Source organism: Molothrus aeneus, chromosome 1 (assembly GCF_037042795.1).
Source record: "Molothrus aeneus isolate 106 chromosome 1, BPBGC_Maene_1.0, whole genome shotgun sequence".
Taxonomy (NCBI): domain Eukaryota; kingdom Metazoa; phylum Chordata; class Aves; order Passeriformes; family Icteridae; genus Molothrus; species Molothrus aeneus.
In genome coordinates, this window is record NC_089646.1 from 114,455,518 (window position 1) to 114,474,206 (window position 18,689).

Below are 18,689 nucleotides of genomic sequence, written 5' to 3' on the forward strand. Positions count from 1 at the left end.
CCACACCACTGTATCATCAATATTTTTGGATAGAAAGCCACACACATACTTAGGTCCGTATGAATGTGCTTCTCCTGTGGCATCAGCTTGTATCAATCACCATGATGTCTTCCACATATTGTTTATGTAAAAAGGCAATGAAGAGAACACTACTGAGTTGGTGTTCTTTGCATTTCAAATGAGTTACATTAGAGGCCTTGTTTATTGGCAAGTCATAAAAGGAAAAAAATGGAATAAACTCACACTGTGCTCTGATGTACACATCTGTGTTGTATACACCATTCAGATTACAGTATATGGGAATTCATAAGGTATTTTTCTGTTGAGCTGAGATAAAATGATAGCTCAGAAAATTTGATGTCATTTACACCAAGAAATACAGTGTAAAACTGTATGCTGTCAGTGTAAACAGTTGTATGGAAAGGATGTGTTTCCATGCACAGTTAACTGTTGAATATTCTATGTAGGTGCCAGCAAAAGGGAAGCTGAAATACTCACACTGAGGAGAGTGGCAGGTCTTTAAAGCCTCGGTGTGCTGTGGTTCCAAACAAGGTGCCAAGAAATGCAAAATAGGTGGGTAACCTGACTCCAAGTATCCCATGCTGTAATCAGTAATTACATGGCAAAAGCAGCAGATTACGGTGGGGAAACTGAGATGATTCAGCAATGAATTCCTGGTTATGAAAAAATTCAGGGAAGATGCTTGTTTATTATGATGACATTTCAAGGTGAACAACATTGGTGACGAATGGTGTTGCAACCAGAACTTCGTAAGCTGTAAGTTAACAGGAGGAGCCTGTTTCCAAAGCATGTCCTTATGCAAGGATGCAAACACATGACTTCCTTGCTCTTATGCTGAGCATACCTAAGGAGCAGCCAGCTATCATTCTATTTGTGATGAAAATGACAATCATGATTAATAATTTATATATCTAAATTAGATGCTTTGGTGTGTTAATGGAATGTCACAGCTCATCGCTATCTTGAGATAAAGAGCGGATGTGGTAAGTGACAAGAGTCTTGGGGAAGACAGAGTGATTTAGGATAGCTTGCATTCCACTCACTGCCAGCTGGATTTGATGTTTCATTTAGAGAATTGTTTAGCATTTTGAAATTAAGTATTTGGGTGGCTTTTTGTCTCAATTTTGTCCCAGTGTTTCAAAACATTGAATTTTTTGTCAAACAGAAACTTATTCTCCTGACTGATGTATGCACTGTAGCTGGTCTCTAACCCCAAACTTATCTTTCTCTGCATTAACCTTGAATTTCTACCAAAAGCTCCATTTCCTAAGTGATAGTAAGAAAACAGGAATGAAATTGTCCACATTTGATTGCACTGAAAAAAAAAAGAAGCAAAGAAGCAAAAAACTTGCTGCAGCTAGTGAAGCCATGGAAGTAATTCTGTGAGTGATATTTTTACTACTGACCTTCCGGTAACAAACCTTCACATGTCTGTCATTTGGTTTAATCATAAAAAATCTATTAAACGTAGGAAACAGGGCAAATGCACAAATAGATCAATCTAAAAGTACATCACTAATGATATTGAGAGCAGGGATAACCACACAACCAAGAATGCCTAAAAATGACAGTTCACCAGTATGTTTATTCACCTCTGTACACTTTGTATGTTCTCCATGTTATGAGAAGTTAAGAGACATCGTAAGAGGCTGTTGTGGTTTAACCCCAGACATCAACCAAGCCCCATGCAGCCCTTTGCTCACTCCCCACCAGTGGGATCAGGGAGAGAATTTGGAGGGAAAAAACTAGAAAACTAGTGAGATAAAGATAATTTAATGTGGAAAGCAAAAGCTGTGCACACAAGCAAAGCAAAAGAAGGAATTCATTCACTGTTTCCCATGGGAAGGCAGGTGTTTGGCCATCTCCAGGAGAGCGGGGCCCCATCACATGTAATGGTTACTTGGGAAAATAAATGCCATCATTCCAAACATCCCTCTTCCTCCTTCTTCCCCCCACATTGTACACTGGACATGATGCCATAAGGTCTGGAGTATCTCCTTGGTCAGTTGGGGCCACCTGTCCCAGCTGTGTCTTCTCCCAGCCTCCCATGCACCCCCAATACATTCATGGCAGCAGGAGAAGCAGAAAAGGCCTTGGCTCTGTGTAAGTCCTGCTCAGCAACAACAAAAGCATCTTTACATTATCAACCCCGTGTTCAGCACAAAAATCCAAAACCAAGCCCCAAATCAGCCACTGTGAAGAAAATTACCCCGGCCAAACCCAGCACAGAAGCATGTCAAATTAAGCCTCTCAAGTCTACCAAGCAAGTCTATTAAAATAACTCATTCTCCTTTTTTTATGTGTGTAAGAATCAGTCAAACACATATGCTAAAATCTACCCATGTAGTGAGGGATTTGGTTTTCTCATTGTGTAAATCCTCTGGCATACTTGAAATCGTCAAGGTGATAAAGCTGACACTATTTCAGTATAGTAATGTATAAGCTTGTGTGACGCATGAAATTGTCATGGCCGCTAATGACCATGCATAGTAATTGTAAGTATAATTCATTTTATTGGCTGGCCTTTTGATTGGTAGTAAAGATTAGGGTTAGATAATTACTCTTATCCTCAAGCCAGCTGGACCTTTTGAATATTTCTGGTGGATTATACATTGATCAGTACTTTTTGTTACCAAAAATATGAAGATGCTTACTTGCAAGGTGCTGAGATGAATGGTATTGAAAAGTATTTTCACAGCTGAGTTGCAATAGATGCTTTAAATATATGTTTAAATATATGTTTTATATGTTATAAATTACTGTTAATTATTATATCCCACAGCTTTTAATAAATGGTTATTAAGTATTTTTCAATATGTTAATAAATCATTCATATATTATCAGCATAAAACTCCACTGAACTAAAAAGAAAAATATGGATTTAGTGGAATAAGATTACTTTATTAAAGTGCTTGATAAATAATTACCTTACTGGGAAGCTGAATGACTTGGGTTTGTCTTTTTAAAACTTAATATAAGCCATTCACATACTGCAAACAGATGTGACAAATTCCTTGATAAATACAGGCAAGATATATTTTAACATTTTCCGACAAAACTCATTCCTGCAGGGTCTAACAGTTCTTTAGGTCTCTGCTGAATTTATGGAAGAATTTTATTTAACATTCAAAATTGTTTGATATCATATCATATCAGTGCTAACAATTAATGTAGTTTTTCAAATGATGTTGCAATTTGCATTCATGTGTTTGGAGGAACAGAAAACCTCCTAAATACACATAATTCCTCAAAAGGTGAACTGTTTAGCACTGGTAAAGACTGGTGAGGAAAAGAACCTCTCTGTAGGTCACTAGCATTTGTTGAAGTTAGTGAATTAATATCATGAAAACAAAATGTATATAAGGACCCAGAAAGAAGCACATAGTGTCTGTCTGTGATAGTGAATTAAGTCATGTGATTGACATTTTAGAGTAATCCAATATTAAATACAAGATGACAAGTGGGAATCCCTTACTACACAGTGTATGTGACAACCTTAACTCTCCAGTTTTAATAATTTTAACTTTCAGAATAGCAGGAAAAGCTCCAATTGTTTCCTGGGTGAAAACATGCTTCTGATCCATAGAGGTCAAAGGCACCAGCCTGAAATCTCACCAGATAGCTATGTCTTAAAATCTAAGTAATAGTTTTATTAATTCATCAGAAGGAAATCCTCAGCACAAGTTCAATGAATCCTGTGGATCCGTGTGTATTCCTTCTGACAGCTTTGGCCAAAACTCAGGACTACAGGGGAGCACCCACTAGGCAAAGCCCTCTGCAGAGAACCTGCCATCCTACCTCAAGATGAAGTTGATCAGAGGTATGCAGGAAGTGGCTGTACACCCTATAAATGGAGAAGAAAAGGAGTTCCAGCTCAGAAAACTTTGATCTTGTATCCTGAATCAAAGCATATGTTGCTTGCTTTCCAAGGAATAGTATGGAGCACAGAAGACCTCCTTTTCTATGTTTTTTTTCTTTTTTCTTTTAGTTGGTTCAATATACTTCATCACACAGTCAACCAAACTAATTTAATCTCTACTGAACTAAAAATTAGTAGCTGCTGTATGAGGTAGATGTTGTAATACTGCTGAGGCATGATCCAGGGGATAACTATAGGCTACTGCAGCTGTGGGAGGGTATGTACTTAAGAGGCATGTGAGAAAAACTTTCAATACTCTAAAGAAAATCCTTAGCTAATGAATTTAAGCCATCCTACAGTGAACCTGCAGAGACACTGCAGCTCTAGAGCTGTGGAGATGGGCAGGGATCCCTCTTCAGGCCTGTGCATGCCTCATCCATCTTCTAAGATGTGGCTTATCTGGATCCACATCTAACCCTGAAGCTGCTTCATGTTCTGCCAGTTGGTGACTACCATGTCAGTCAAAGGGCAACTCCACCCTGTGACTGAGAAGGTGCTTGGGGTATGTGCCTCAGCAGCTGCAGGTGTGTGACCTGGCAGTATCCAGGTGTGGTATCTGTGAGGCTGCAGTCATATCTGGTGTAAGGGCACCAACTGCAGGGCACCAGTGCTTGTCTGCTGCTTCATTCCTGTGAAAACACACAGCTGATGCTGCATTCCCTGGGAGCAGGGCAGAGAGCGCAGAACCTGTCATTATTGTGTGTAAAGACACTTGAGAATTTAAGCTGCAGAGCCTCACATCCCTGGAAATATAAAATATTTGGGGAAAAGCTGCTGTTGACTGTGGTCTTCACAAGGGAAAATACAGGTATGTTGGGGACAATTTTAGGCAAATGAGAAGTGGACAAAATGATAAAGCTTTCTGTCACAGGTAGAAAACTGGCTTTGCTTTGCAGAAATAACATATTCGCCAAAAAAATAGCCAGGGAGGAGAATGATGTCTTCTTTAAGTTAGTCAGACATACAAAGTAATTTTGTGTGTAGTCTGACCAGTTCTTCCTGTCAAATGGTATTCCCTTCCTCCCAATTAATTGAAAGGCTGAAATAACCCTCTTTAACTCTTTTCAACTTGAATGACAAGTATTTAGACTATTTTACTAGGATGGGTTGTTTATTTACATGTAGGTATAATGGCACTTGAATGTAGTCATAAATAATGTACATATTTTCTTGTATACTGAAAAAAATGAGTTCTTAAGTGATGGTAGTATTGAGGACTACAAAAATGGGTAACCTGACCTCTTTTAGCCTGACTAAAAAATATTCACTATCACTGTGCAGCTACAGAGCCCTAATAGTGATGGGTCAGTAATAGGAGTTATGGGGAGACTGGCAGTAAGGGGAAGGAAAGATGATATTCCTGTTCAGGAAGTATCCCTTATTCTGAGACCACTTTCTGATATCAGGGACTGGGTTGGCTTAGGGACTTTGAACTCCAGGAATACAGAACAGAAGACAGTGCTGATGGATGTCTGGGCACTTAGGCTGACAACCTGCTGTTTTGTAAAAGCTGAAGCTTCCTCAAGGTGTGACTCAATGCAGCTGCTGAACTGGAATTATCAAATAGTCTGAAAATCACTAACAAAAGAATGATTACCCCAGGAAGAAGTGCAACCAGGAGACCAGAAGAGCTGGAGTATACTAACAGTGCCAGCAAACCACAAAAGACCTCAAAGCAGTGCAAGAACTGGAGGGGATGTCTTCAGCAGTGACAGGTAGAATTTGGAAAAGGATTTCCTCTAAGAATTTATTGCTGCTATGCCTATTTATTTTGCCTCAGGTTAAGGTCATTTAGTAATTTAATTGCTCTTTTCGTTAAGATACTGAGAAGCTGAATGACGACGGCATTCACATTTACACAAAGAGTGTAGAGCAGATTTGTTGTCATGCTGTCACCATTTCGGTCATGCTTCACCAGTGACCTCAGCCTTTCGAGGGCCCACGAGGTTTGGTGCTGGGACAGTGAGGTTGGTGATTTCAAAAGGCATTAGCAGGCACCATATGTTCTGAATTGTCATGTTGCTGGGAACAGATTTATTTTATGTGCTGATGGTGAAATCCCTGGAGTCTAAAAGATCTCTGAAGAATCCACAGGGAGAAGATATTACTTCTAAACCTCATCTAGCCCGAGAACCCTGCTTCAGACTTTTTGTCTCAGTTACTACAGAGAAATTCAGTATGATGGATACCTGGGAGTGAAACATATCCCCTGTCTTCAGTCTGCTGATCAACAGCTTGGTTAGCAAAGTTTAAGCATGCAATGGCTCCCATAGAAGTTCTATGCTTTGATTAATTTCCACTGAGTCTGTTCAGATGGAAGCTGACAGCTTTTCTTCTGGTTGATGGGCAAAGAATCAGTTAATCATGTTCTGAGAATGACTTTGTCACATTAACTGTGTCAACCGCTGTCATAGCATGACAGCTATGCTGTAGTAACAAAAATGAAAATTAAAAAAGGTATAATTCCACATAATATTTTTCTAGACAGAGAAATGTGGTGCAGTTGAAACTTCAGCCCTTTTCATCTAGTTATTAGCAGAGATGAAAATGTAGAGAAATGTGAAACTCCCACTGTAAAACCCATTTATACTGCAGGTCATGATTGAAAAACACTGGTTTATATGTACTAAGAGAGGCTTATGTGGCTTATCTGCTTCAACTGCTCTTGTGAGAGAAAATTGCCTCTCATTTGTGCTGTTGCTGCCATTTTCTCCTGCTCAAGAAAAAAGCTTTGCCTGAAGAAGGGCTTTAGAGTATTTTGCTGGGCATTAAGTCTAAAAGTTAAGTTGCAGATTCTCATAGGACTGTAGAAGTGGTTTTCCTAACCTGGTATCTTGTAGTTTTATATGGATCGGAATTGTGATGAGCTCAGACCAGACTAACACACAGATCTCACTGCAATCGGAGTGCAAGTCAGTGCACACGTTTAAGAGTGCAAACATTTAAAAAGTAGGAAAATACAGGGTCTCTTATAAGCAGCTACATGGGCTGGGGAAGACTATGTTGAGAAACAGAGTATGTTGAGGGGCAAGAGGCAAAGGTCATGTATGTCCTAGCAGACATGGACAGCTATGAAAAGGTTTAGCACTCATGATCTGTGCATAAGGAAATGCCATCTTTCTCCTTGAGGAAGCAGTACTGCACAGCACAGAGCTTTTAACTAATCTTTTAGCAGAGTGATGTGCTTTTGTGACAACTATTTAACCTTGAGAGATTTCATTCCATGGTTTCAGCAAGGATTACAGTAAATGATCAATTTAGGTAAAGTCACAATCTAATTAAACAAATTCAGTCTAAATCCCTGCTGGGCCAGTAAAGATTTGTCTGTCAAATACCTCTAAGCATTTTAATTTTCTATAGCAACAGTTAATTGGATATGCAACTGTCAGTTTAAATGCCTTAAATGAGGCTGATGGGATTAGTAATTGAATGCTGGGATTAATGATTTACAGCTGGTTTTGCTGCCCTGTTCCTTGCTTACAGCTATGCTTGTGATAACTCCCTATCCTTCTCAGATGGAATGAATAGTGTAATAGTGTAACTGCAATATAGTTGTGATAGAATGAAATCCAGGTATGATACAGGTTTGATGTAGCCAGTGTATTCCTGTTGACACAGAGAACAATTTTTAATTCTGCATGGAGCAAAGAATTATGATCAAATTGCTAAAAGCAAGAAGTCTAAGAGCAGCTGCCTAACTTCCACAGGTAGTAGTTGGAACTGAAGGTCTCAGTCACTCTCCAATTAAAGTAGGCTTTTATGGTTTGAGTCAGAAAGCAAACCTCAGTGTGGTGAAATTAAATCCAAGGCTGTGAGTGGAGGCTGACAAAGGGATTTCTGCAAGAGGTAGTAGGGTTTCAAAGGGGGTGGAACAGATGAAGTCTGTGCACTGCCAAAGTGTCTGCTGTTGGAGAAAGACCTGACTGCAAAGTGTAGTCATGTAGAGGAGTCTCATTGGGGATGCTTGAATCTCTCAGCTTGTTGGGAACTGAAGAGAAGGATGGAAGCATTTAGGGAAGTGGTTGCACTGTTCTCTGTGTGATTTTGAAGATCCCTCTTTGATGCTTTAAAAGACCAGAAATACAGTATGCTCCTTGGGGTGTCACAGCTTTCAGGGCCAGCTAACCTGTTCCAGGAACTTCTTAATTCTCACAGCAAGCCAGAGTCAGAAAATTTTACAATTTGTTTGCCTTTTAAGCTGAAAATTCTAGCATGGTCTTGTTCATATATAAAGGAATTTTGTTTTTTGTGTCCAGATGATCACTGTAGTGCTTGAGGAAGAAAGCTATAAGGAAAACTTTCTGAGGCACTGTGATGTGTCCATAAATTACAGAGCACTGTGATGCTCACATAAATTAGAGAGACAAAAGAATTTGTCATTTTGCCTTACATGTAGGCCTCCAAAACCACTCTTAATGTCAGAGACACCCTTATGTACCATAAACTGAAAATTTAGGTTCTTCTTAATTAAGTTCCCTTCAGAATTAAAATGAGTCAGTGCATATTTAGAGTCTCTGTTGAACACAGTATAATAATACTTATTTCAGTTTATTAAATTAGAACATGTTTCTGTTGTATAGATTCTATCTTGGGAAACATTATCTGAAACAGCTAACAACATTAGATGTTATAATTACTTGTATTTATGATATAGTTATAAACAATTATAAAGTAAATTATTGTAACTATTTAGAAATAATTACAAAATAATTATTGTAATAATAACCTTGTAGTTATTTATATTTATTATATATCATACTATATTTTAATTTACCAGAAATAATCAAACAGGAAATTCAAAGTTATGCTGTGCATATTTCAGCTCATATTTCAGAATAAGCCAAGTTCAGCTGAAATGTGGAAATAGATTTATGGCCTTTGCTCATTATCCCAAGATTTAAGATTAGGTTTTCAGGCACAGCTTCAGCTGCAAGCAGTTTGGTATTCAGAAATCACTGTATTCATCAGCTTCTGTCTCTCTCCTGTATGTGAACTCCATTTAGTTCAGGAAATACTTTTTTTGTTGTTGTTCCTTCCTGTAATTAGTTCCTATTAAAAAGCCCAACTCATCCTTGTCTAACCTCAATTAGACTATCTTTTTTTCCCTTTTGTTCCTTATGCAGAGGCATTAATCTCTTTGACTGGTCTGGACCCTTCCAGCATACGTTGTTCATATTATTATTTTTTTTTAATATATACTTAGTTATCAGACCAATGATTCTATTCTGGAACAATGATAAAAGCCAGAAAAAGGAAATATATAAATATATATTCCTGTTTTTGGTCTCTGAATGACATTTCTTTCTTCAAAATACTCTAGCAATTAATTTTCTTTCTAGACATCAGGCTTTCCTCCTTTCTCCTTTTATTTATATAAAGGAATGCAGCTATTTCAATAATCTTCTGATGAAATGATAGTTCTAGGAATGTATTGTAAGATGAAAATTAATGGAGCCTTTCAGAACTTGAAATGAGAGGGAGATGTCCTTTTTCATCTCCCAGCTCAGTAGGTCCTATCTTCAACCTTATTTTTGATTTGTGATTCAGGAAACCTTAATTGATTCACTGGCACATTTTGAGCTGATTTAACTTGAAATGTTAATTACTGGAAATATTAGAACACTTTAGAGTTAAAAAGGGCCTGAATGGTGGTATAACTGAAAGTCATAAAATAAGAAATTCCATATCAACAGAAGAAATTAGATCCTATTCTAATTTCACATCTTTTAAATTGTAATTATTGAAGCAAGAAAAAGTGTGACTGGAGATATTTTCAGTTATAATGGAAGGAATGGGGACTATTCAGTTTTACTATTTCATTCTGAGAATCTAAGTCACATCTGCCTTCCATGTACATTGTTCAGCCTTGGAAGAGACATACTCCACTTTGGATGGCCTTACTCTAGCTTTGGCTTGCATGCAGATATCCCAGTTAGATGTTTGTACCAAGTGCTTTAGTTTTTCTATATAAATTCACAGAATCCATTAGGTTGGACAAGATCTCTGAGATCATTGAGTCCAACCTGTGACCCAACACCACCATGTCAGCTAGAACATGGCACAGAGTGCCACATCCAGTTTTTCCTTAAACACCTCTGGGGAGGGTGACTCCCCCACCTTCCTGGGCAGCCAATTCTAATGTTTAAATGACCTTTATGTAAAGAAATTCTTCCTAACATTCCAACCTAAACCTCCCCTGGTGTACCTTAAGACTGTGTTCTTGTGTCCTGTTGCTGGCTGCCTTGAGAAGAGGCTGAACCCCACAACTCTCCTTTTAGGGAGTTATAGAAAGCAATAAGGTTTCCCCTGAGACTCCTTTTCTCCAGGCTAAACACCCCCAGCTCCCCTCAGATGCTCATCAGACTTGTACTCTGGACCCTTCACCAGCTTTGTTGCACTTCTCTGGATACACCCCACCACCTCAAAGTCATTCCTGAACTGAAAGGCCCAGAACTGAACAAAGGATTCAAGGTGTGGCCTGTCCCATGCCAAGTACAGAGGGACAATCACTGCCCTGGTCCTGCTGGCCACACTATTCCTGATACAGACCAGGATGCCATTGACCTTCGTGGTCACGTGGGTGGCCATGTTCAGAAGCTGACAACCAGAGCTTCCAGGTCCTTTTCCACCAGGTCCCTGTCCAGCCACTCTGTCCCCAGGCTGTAGCCCTGCAGGGTTGTTGTGGCCAAAGCGCAGGACCCGGCACTTGGACTTGTTAAACCTCATATTGTTGGATTCTGTCCATCTATCCAGCCTGTCCAGGCCCCTCTGCAGAGCCCTCCTACCCTCCAGCAGATTGACACTTGCACCCAACTCAGTGTAAAACCTCATATTGTTGGATTCTGTCCATCTATCTTGGACTTGTTAAACCTCATATTGTTGGATTCTGTCCATCTATCCAGCCTGTCCAGGCCCCTCTGCAGAGCCCTCCTACCCTCCAGCAGATTGACACTTGCACCCAACTCAGTGTTGTCCATGAATTTGCTGATTTAATCCCCTCATCCAGATCATCAGTGAAGATATTAAACAGGACTGGCCCCAGCACTGATCCCTGGGGGACACCACAAATGACCAGATGCTAACTGGATGCAGCAGCACCACCACTCTCTGGGCCTGGCCAACCAGACAGCTCTTAACCCAGTGAAGAGTGCACCTGTCCAAGATGTGGGCTGCCAGCTTTTGAAGGAGTATGCCATGGAAGATGATGCCAAAATGATTGTTCCTTTTATACATATTGTTCATATATATTTGTAGCTCTGCAGACTGTTCTTATATAGTTATACATTTACTTCAGTACTTTTCCTATTAGACATGAGAATCCTGAGGGCCTGCTCTAATCTTGCTTCGTATGGGAATCAAGACCAAGAAACCTTCCCAAGACACTTTCCCATTAACAACTACCAAGGAAGGTGAGCTTTAGAAGAGGTTGAACCAAGAAGGGGAATTCCTCACTTGTGTTTCTAACTGGGGAGTCTTGTCAATTATGCTAATTTGCTAAACTTATAAAACTCTACATGCCCTATATTATGTGTGCATCTTTGGCACATTTTTGGTGTGCATTTCAGCATGTTGTGCACCTGAAGGGATCTTCATTAAAATCATAACATTTTATTACCTAATCTTGTCTGGCTCTTGATTTTAGGGCTCAAAAGGTGACAAAGATGGTGGCAAAGGTGTCATATTGATATAAATTTAAAGGTTTAGTTGATCAAACCACTTCATTTTTCAATATACATACTAGATCTCTTGAGGTCTGGGAGTTTTATTCCTTTTTAAATTACCAAGTTTTTGTTAACTGTGAAGGATGGGTAAAAACAGCTGGTCAACTGTTTGCATCAACAGGTACAGCAATGCTTGTTTTAGTTTGAAGGCCAGCAAGGGTCCTTTGGCTAAATTACAGGTGAGTAACTTTTTAGGGAAAAGAAGTGACTAAATGTTGAAGTGAAATATTAAGGATGTCACTTATTTCTTCCTGGAGTGTACATTTAAATCAAACCTGTTGGTGATGGCTGCATCCCATGTGTGGGTTTGTGCTCCAGAGCAGCCCTAGTGCACACAGCCCAAGGTTCTTGTGGATGAAACCACTCAGGTGATGCATTGTTCTCCAGCCACTGTGGGCAGGTGCAATGGAGGAAAGAATGGGAAGACTTTTCCTGTGGCTGGTGGCATCTTGAAGAACTCTATAGTAAGGTGATAGGGAACACAACTGAATCCTGAAGAGGCTGTGGAGCTTCTCCAGGCACCTGTATTTTCTGGATTTAAAAATTTTGTATTATCACTTCTGTACAGCAGGAAGAGGAAAATAGGTGCCATGATTCTAATTGAAGGAAAAGGAATGCCTTACACTTTAGCCAGCCTTCAGCAGGATTTTGACCACTTCAGACTACCTATACCATCCTCTAAGGGCAAAGCCTAAAATCATCATAACTAATTGTATGTGATGAGGCCTTCAAGTGCATTTTGAAACACATCATAATTTTTATAAGACATGAGAACCTAGACAATCCCATTGCCTTGAAATTAAAGAAAAGTCAGACCATTATTTTCCCTTTTTGTAAATGGCTAGTACTGTGCAAAACTGAGATACAGATATAGAAAGCACAGTCACAGATGGTTTTGGCAGTGCCATGGCCAAGGCAAATTTCATCATGTTAGTTTAGGTGGGAAGTGACCAGTAACTAATAGTAATAGGTGGGGGAAAACTGCTCACAGACTAGGAATAGAGGAGGACCATCAGGATTTTGGAAGGAGTTGTATACTGGAATGGGGTCTGGCCTTTGATGTAAGCCTACCTGTGTAAACTGCAAAGGATCTACAGTGTTAATGTTTGCTTTTATGTTTGTTCTCAGATTTACTTATACTGCCTTTGCTTGAAACACAGAAGTCTGACCAGCACTTTCCTATATTTCAGTTGTGCAAAAGTGATTTATAGCAGCTGAGGAATGAAACACAAAACTATTCCATGGAAAAACATTTGTCAGGTGCCCTGCAAAATCGAGTATTTCTATGCAATTTTAAGTCATGTTTATTTTGCACAAATATCTTACCACTTTTTAAATTAGTGTTTATTATTTTTAAAGCCAAGTATACAACCCTATATAGATAAACATCAAAGATGTACCTAATCAAACATATAACTGTGTTTACGTGAGAAATTATTTTGGTGCTTAAAGTCAAACACACTTGTGATTTTTTCTTTTTTTAATGTCAATTGTTTAACACTGTGAATTATAAATTTAGGCTTTAAATATTTATTCTGTTAACTGATTAAAATTATTTATTATTTTAGTGTTCGAAGAAACAGAAAACTAAAGACAAAAGTATATTTAAACTGTTGTGTGTGCACTACAAATCCTGTAATTATGGAAAAAAAGGTTGGCATTGCTCTGATGGCTTAAAGAAAAATTGAAATGATATTTGATTAAATGACAGAGAAAAAATAGCACTTCAGAATTTTTGCAGTTAGGATGAAGAATTTATTGTATGTACAGTTAAGCAACTCTACTGTAGATGTAGTTCCTCTTTAAAGAAAACGAATACAGTAATCAAAATAGTTCTAGCATGGAAATTACAATACAGACTGAAACTTGACTAAACCAGAAAGTAGTTATTTGACTTGAAAGAACACAGAACCTGAAACAACAAATTGCAGTCTGCATCATTAACCAAGGACAGTAAAAAACTGTACAGTACAAGCAACACGTTACAATAAGTTATGACAAATAAGGCAGTCTTTCTCATTTAGGACAAAAGGGATAAAAGGAAAGGTATTAAAATCTCATAAAACCACCATATCTCTTTTCCATCTCTGGGACTTCTTTGGAATAAGTTTCCCCATCTTCTTCTGAAGGGAGAATGGAGTCGGCAAAGCGCTTAAGGAACCCACCATATCGTTTCTGGTAATCCAGCCACCACTCTGGCCTGCCCACTCTTCTCATGAAGCCACCGTATCTCTTTTGCAGCTCTTTGGCCTCGTCTTCCAACTCAGGGCTGCGCTTTGTGCTTCTCATGAAGCCTCCGTATCTTTTGCTGACATCGCCGTCGTTTTCATTTACCTCTCGGTAGTGCGCCGCTTCGGGGTTATCCCCTGTTCCCAGAAGCTCCTTCAGCAGGTCAGAGGAGTTGGCAAGGGCATCGTCATCCGAGTCTTTCTTCATAAACCCTCCATACCTCTTAGCCAGGATTTCTCCTCCATTAGCTTCATCCTCTGGCTCTGCCCGATAGAGCTCATCCATTTTCTTCATGAAACCCCCGTATCTTTTCATGAAGCCTCCATACTTCTTCGCAAGCAAATGGTTCTCGTCCAGCTCTTTCTTGTCTCCTGGAGCAATGTTGCCATCCTCAGAAAGATCCAGCTTTGCCAGTTGCAAGAGCTCCTTGCAGGTCTCCCAGGCTTTGGCAGAAGGCAGTTTTCCTTCGCATTCTAGTGTACATGCCTGAAAAATGGATGTGGTTTGCTGAGAATTATTTGATAGCAACTATCACCTCGCTACAGCCTTATCTTAGATTTACTTGTTTATAAAAGAGCGTGAGCGAGCCTCTCTTTGTGAGTGGCTTGGTAGAAATGCTCTTTGGGAATAGCTGTTTTGGCACCTGTCTGTTTTGAAGTTCTTTATATCCCTCTCTGAAGGACAAGGTAGTCTCCACTACAAGAGGTAGACTACCAGATAACATGAATTGTGGATCCTCTATGTTAAGGTTGCCATTATGCTTCTGTTTCAAAGGAAGCCAAAATTACAGTTCCTGTTATCTGCCTTACACTTGTGAGAGTTATGATTTATTTTTTAAAATTTACTACCGGGAAGCTAAAGACCAATTGTGGTTTGCTTCATAATGCAAGTGTAGAAATATATTCAGACTTCATAATTAAAAGTATCATCCAGAAACTGTGCAGAAAAGCTGCACAGCATGGACATTGCAAAGAAGCCAGCTGTACTGCACTGTTCAGTATCTTCAATACACTGCATAGCTTTAAAGGCTGTGTGTTGCCATTTGTTTCTCGTTGTGGAACAGATCATTCCAACATGTACCAATAGAAATGTAGAAACACAGGCTCTCTTAGGGCAGGATCAAAGTTCCCTTTTTGCTAGCTGGAAAGCAGTGACCATTAAAGAGACGGAAAAAAAATCCTAAGCTGTGTGGTTTCTGACTGTATTGAAAAATTGTCAGGCTACAACATGAAAAAAGCTTTCAGTACCTTATGCATATCTCATAACCTGTCTTGTGATGATAATAACATGGATATTAGCTATTATTATCTCTCTTGTGTCAGGGGAATTTACTTCTTGTGCAGCCATACCCTTAAGTTGTAAAATAAGGTGATTCTAGTGTTTTTTCTTCTTGCCTGTGGTTTTCATACCACAATAGGTAAAGAAAAATCATCAATATTTTCAATAAGATAAACACTCATTCTGACTCTAGACGATGTGTTCTAAGGATCCTAACATACTTTAAAATGTGAAATTAAACTCCAGCGCAGCTCTGTCTGATAGCTCATTATCCACTGCACAGTCTGTCTCTTCAGCATCACTTTACTCTAAGAAATTTAAATATTACTTTTATGGTTTGATCACAAGAAAATTAAAGGGATTTATATATTGTGTAATACAATAATTTAACTGCCACTACCTGCTTATTACTATAAGTTATAGTCATGCTGTAGAGAGAGTAAGATTTCAGCTTCAGTCTGAATTGCTCTAAATCAAAGAAAGAATAGGTCTCTCTCTTTCTCAATTAGTTTTAATAACCTCCTATTGTCAGATGAACATACTTCATCAGTGTAAGTGACCAGATCAGCGTGCAATGTCTGGTGTCTAACAAATACAACATAATAAATTCAGTTATTATGTTACTTGATACTAATACATAGAAACAATAGTTTCCAAGGATTGTTCATACATGTTTGACAAATACAAGGTGTGCTACATTGTTTCTTTACCTGTTTAGTTAATAAACAAACATTCTCACAGAACAGAACTTTGATTCTTTCTTTAATGACTACTGAAGGTGTGCAAGAGAGACTGTCAAAATAGACATGCAGAATATATACTCTGAAAAGCCCTCCCTCCATAAGGGCAAACTACCACTTTTTTTACCCTAGTTGACATTAAAACTAAAGTTTGATTGAAAGCTAATGTGAGCAGAGAGAAAAAAAAAAGTAGAGGGAACTGTTTGGCCAGCTGTCCAAATAATCTTGCCCTTCTGAGCCTACTATGGTTAAGAGCTCTTGAGCTTTTGGAGTAAATAGAAGTACTCAGTGGTTCCTAATTCTGTGTAAGGCTAGAGAGCCAAGCCCTTCCTTTTGCATGATCCCAAGTAACCAGTGACATGAGAGGAACAATTTTTAAGATCATTTAGAAGTGCCGAGAGCATGATGCCTCAATATATATGTGTGTGTGTGTGTGTGTGTGTGTGTGTGTGTGTGTGTGTGTGTGTATTTGAGGTCAGGAACAACTGATGCCACTGGCAAAGTACTCGGCAGCCAGAGTTCCCACCTTCTTCAGGAAGGGCTGAGGGACCCCAGACTTTCACTGACCCCCGATTTTTAAATTTCAAGTTTAATTGCCTCTGCGACTGTTCTTTTAAATTATTTCAACATCATAAGAATTACAGCTAACCCCCACCCCCCAGTCCCCCCCTTCCGGACTTAGCACGACTTGTCTAAGAAGCGAGCATCTTCCACAGGCATATTCCTAACGCTGTGCAGCACCGTGCAGAGAGGAGAAACAGCGAAGGTACTGCTACGCAAATAGGCTTTAAACACACTTTTTTTTTTTTTTTAGTGAGATTTCAGGCAGATCTTTTCAGCTCGACAGGCGTCCTGCCCGGAGAGAGCTCATCTTACCATGGAGCCAGCGGACAAGGGTCGGGACCCTCCCTCCCGTTCTGCTCGGCTTCCCCCCGTCCTGTCGGCGCTGGAATGCCCTGGAGGGGCAGCGACCCCTCCTACCCTTGCAGAGATGCCCTTTCCGGTCGGATTTCCCTTCCTCCTTACGTTTTCATTCGGCCTTTTCCTGGCTCCCCGCGGGGCTGCTCGGCGGTGTCGCTTGTCCCCGTCCCCGAAGGCCGCCTCTCGCCGTCGGGCAGCGGGAGGGACGGGCGGGACGGGCGGGCTCGGGGCTCCTCGGGGCGCTCTGGGTTTGTATCAGCGCTCTCCGCTCGCTCCTCGCCCTCTGCCCAGCGCCCCTAAACCCGCTTCTCCCTCTCTCCCCTCTTCAGAAAAAAGGGTCTTCCAAGCGACCCCGGTCGCTTCCCCCACTATTTATTTTTCTTATTTCGCTGTTTTTCCCCGCTCCCCCTTTCCTCTCTTCAAAGTTAGCGGGGAAGCGGCCCGGCCGCGGGGATTCGGGGCTCGGAGGCGCTCCCGGCCCCGGTGCCGCTTACCAGAGGGTGGATGCCGGCGCGGGGTCCCAGGTGGTAGGCGCAGGCGGCGCAGTCGCGGCCGCAGTCGGCCCGGGCCCTCGGGAGCAGGCAGGTGCTGAGGGCCAGCAGCGAGCAGCCGAGTCTCAGGAGCAACGCCATGGGGCTGCGAGAAGGAGAGGTCAGCCGGCAGCCGCCTCCTCCCGCTCCCACCCCGGCACGGCCGCCCCCCAGCCTCGGAGAAGGAAAAGGCGGCGTGAAAGGGTTCAAACCAACTCCGCTAAAACTCACGCTTTTTAGAGCCGGGGTGATGGCGCTTGCGAGGCAAGCGGGAGCTTTAAGCAAGCGGGCGCTTGGCAGCTAGCTGCAAGGCAACTGACCTGCGTTCGGAACGGGAGCGGACCCGGAGGATGAAGCGCCCAGCAGATCCCGTTTGGTGACAGTCCCCAAACACTTTATCCCTCCCTGCCTGCAAAAGCCGGCACCGCAGGGGGGAGAAGGGACGCACCGCGGAGCGGCACGGACAGGATGCCGGCCCCTCCCGGGATGGGTTTCCCACCGGGACGCCCCGAGCAGCCTCCCCGACACCGGCACCAGCCCCGGCAGAGCCGCCCCGGCCCTCCCCCGGTCCCGACCGCGGGCAGAGCTGCTCCTCACTCACACACGCTGCCCTCGGGGCTCCCGGGAGTTGCGGAGAAAGGAGCTGCGCCTTGCTGAAGCCTCGGCGTCGGAGCCACTAATATTGATAGCGAGACCGAGCAGCCTCCGGAGAAGCCCCGGGGGAGGCAGGCAGAGCCGGGCCGGGCCTGCTGGCAGCTCCAGCGAGGGCGGCTCGGGGGGCGCCGAGCCGAGCCCGCTGCCGGGGCCGGGCGCGCCGCTGCGGAGCGTGTGCGGGCGGCGGCGGCGGCACTTTATAATTGGGGACCGCGGGGAGAAGGCGGCCTCCCCCAATCGCCGTCGGGCTCCCGCTGACGCGGCCACTACGACATCCCCCCCGGCACCACCGCCCCGCCATCCGTGACTCCAGCGGGGCTTGGGATGAGGGGGTGTGCGTGCCCCTGCCATCGGGGAGGGGGGAGCGCGGAACCGGCCCCGCCAAAGTTACCGGGGGAAGTTTTCACCGGGGGCGGGCGGGGAATGAGACAGCCCGTGAGTCATGCGGGGGTGGGCGTGAGGGACCGGGAAAGGCGCCCCGAGGCTGCGGCAGCCCCTCGGAGGTAACCCCATTCCCCGGGGCAGCGGAGGCAGGCTCCCGAAAGAGCCTCGCACAACGCGGAGAGTGGGACAGCGTTACAGCGTTTGGGAATTTTTGGGTTTTTTTTGTGTTTTTGTGGTTTTTTTTTTTTTGTGGTTTTTTTTGTTTTTTGTTTGTTTTTAATTCTTTTTTCCT

At 42.1% G+C, this 18,689-nt stretch overlaps 1 protein-coding gene across 1 annotated transcript; it reads right to left on the reverse strand.

Annotated features, from left to right (window-relative positions):
- Positions 1-13,393: 13,393 nt before the first annotated feature.
- PENK (proenkephalin) lies at positions 13,394-18,184 on the reverse strand. The gene is made up of 3 exons (XM_066563302.1): positions 17,961-18,184; positions 17,324-17,465; positions 13,394-14,376 (listed from the first exon to the last, which is right to left on the reverse strand). Exons 2-3 carry the CDS (start codon positions 17,459-17,461, stop codon positions 13,711-13,713), a joined length of 804 nt encoding a protein of 267 aa, XP_066419399.1. The 5' UTR covers positions 17,462-17,465; positions 17,961-18,184; the 3' UTR covers positions 13,394-13,710.
- Between the last annotated feature and the right edge of the window lie 505 nt (positions 18,185-18,689).

Coding starts and splice junctions, on each gene's coding strand:
- PENK (XM_066563302.1), bottom strand. CDS start 17,461: ATGGCGTTGCTCCTGAGACTCGGCTGCTCGCTGCTGGCCCTCAGCACC. Junction 14,377..17,323: donor GCGCCGGCATCCACCCTCTG/GTAAGCGGCACC, acceptor TCCATTTTTCAG/GCATGTACACTAGAATGCGA.